Source organism: Eimeria mitis, genomic scaffold (genome assembly GCF_000499745.2).
Source record: "Eimeria mitis Houghton genomic scaffold, Emh_scaff354, whole genome shotgun sequence".
NCBI lineage: Eukaryota > Apicomplexa > Conoidasida > Eucoccidiorida > Eimeriidae > Eimeria > Eimeria mitis.
Window position 1 is genome coordinate 4,261 of NW_013571883.1, and position 650 is coordinate 4,910.

A 650-nucleotide genomic window follows, 5' to 3' on the forward strand; every position below is an offset into this window, starting at 1 on the left:
ATTTTTTTGTTTTTTTTTTTGCAGCAGTTTCTGTCTAACTGAACAAAAACAACAGCAGCAGCAGCAGCAACAACTGCTGCTGGCTGCTGCTGCTGCTGTTGCTGCTGCTGCTGATTCTCGTTTGTTGAATTTTGCTCTTTTTTTTGCTTTTTTTAATTAATTTTATTTATTTAATTTATTTTAACGGTAAATTTAATTTTTTAATGAAATTATTGCGCTTGTTTCAGGTGTATATACACCACAGTTGCAGCTGAGGTGTACATACACCGCAGCGGGGTGTATGTACACCTCAACGCAGCAGCAACACCAGGGAAAGCAAAACTTAAATTTATCTTTATTATATATGTATTGTATTTAACTCTGTTTCTTCGTTATATAATGACCTGCTGCTGCTGCTGCAGCAGCAGCAGCTGCTGCTGCTGCTGCAGCAACAGCAGCAGAAACGACTGCAGCAACAGCAGCAGCAGCAGGAGCTGCTGCTGCTGTGGTGGGTGTGCTGCTTCTGGTTCTGCTGAGGAGTTGGAGGCTCTGGAGAGTGTTGTTGCAGCAGCAGCAGCAGCAACAGCAGCAGCAGCAGCAACAGCAACAGCAAAGCTGCTGCTGCAGCTGCAGAACGCCATCACCCGCTGCTCCTTCGCAGCAACAAAGAG

The 650-nt window shown here is 44.9% G+C and overlaps 1 protein-coding gene across 1 annotated transcript in view; it reads left to right on the forward strand.

Moving 5' to 3' along the window:
- Positions 1-343: 343 nt before the first annotated feature.
- EMH_0009170 (uncharacterized protein) overlaps positions 344-650 on the forward strand; it is a gene marked incomplete at both ends in the record, with an annotated part of 5,180 nt that continues 4,873 nt past the window's right edge. Inside the window, one exon of the mRNA XM_013498581.1 lies at positions 344-350. Coding sequence (XP_013354035.1) covers positions 344-350 — 7 coding nt within the window. The remainder of the gene's footprint in view (positions 351-650) is intronic.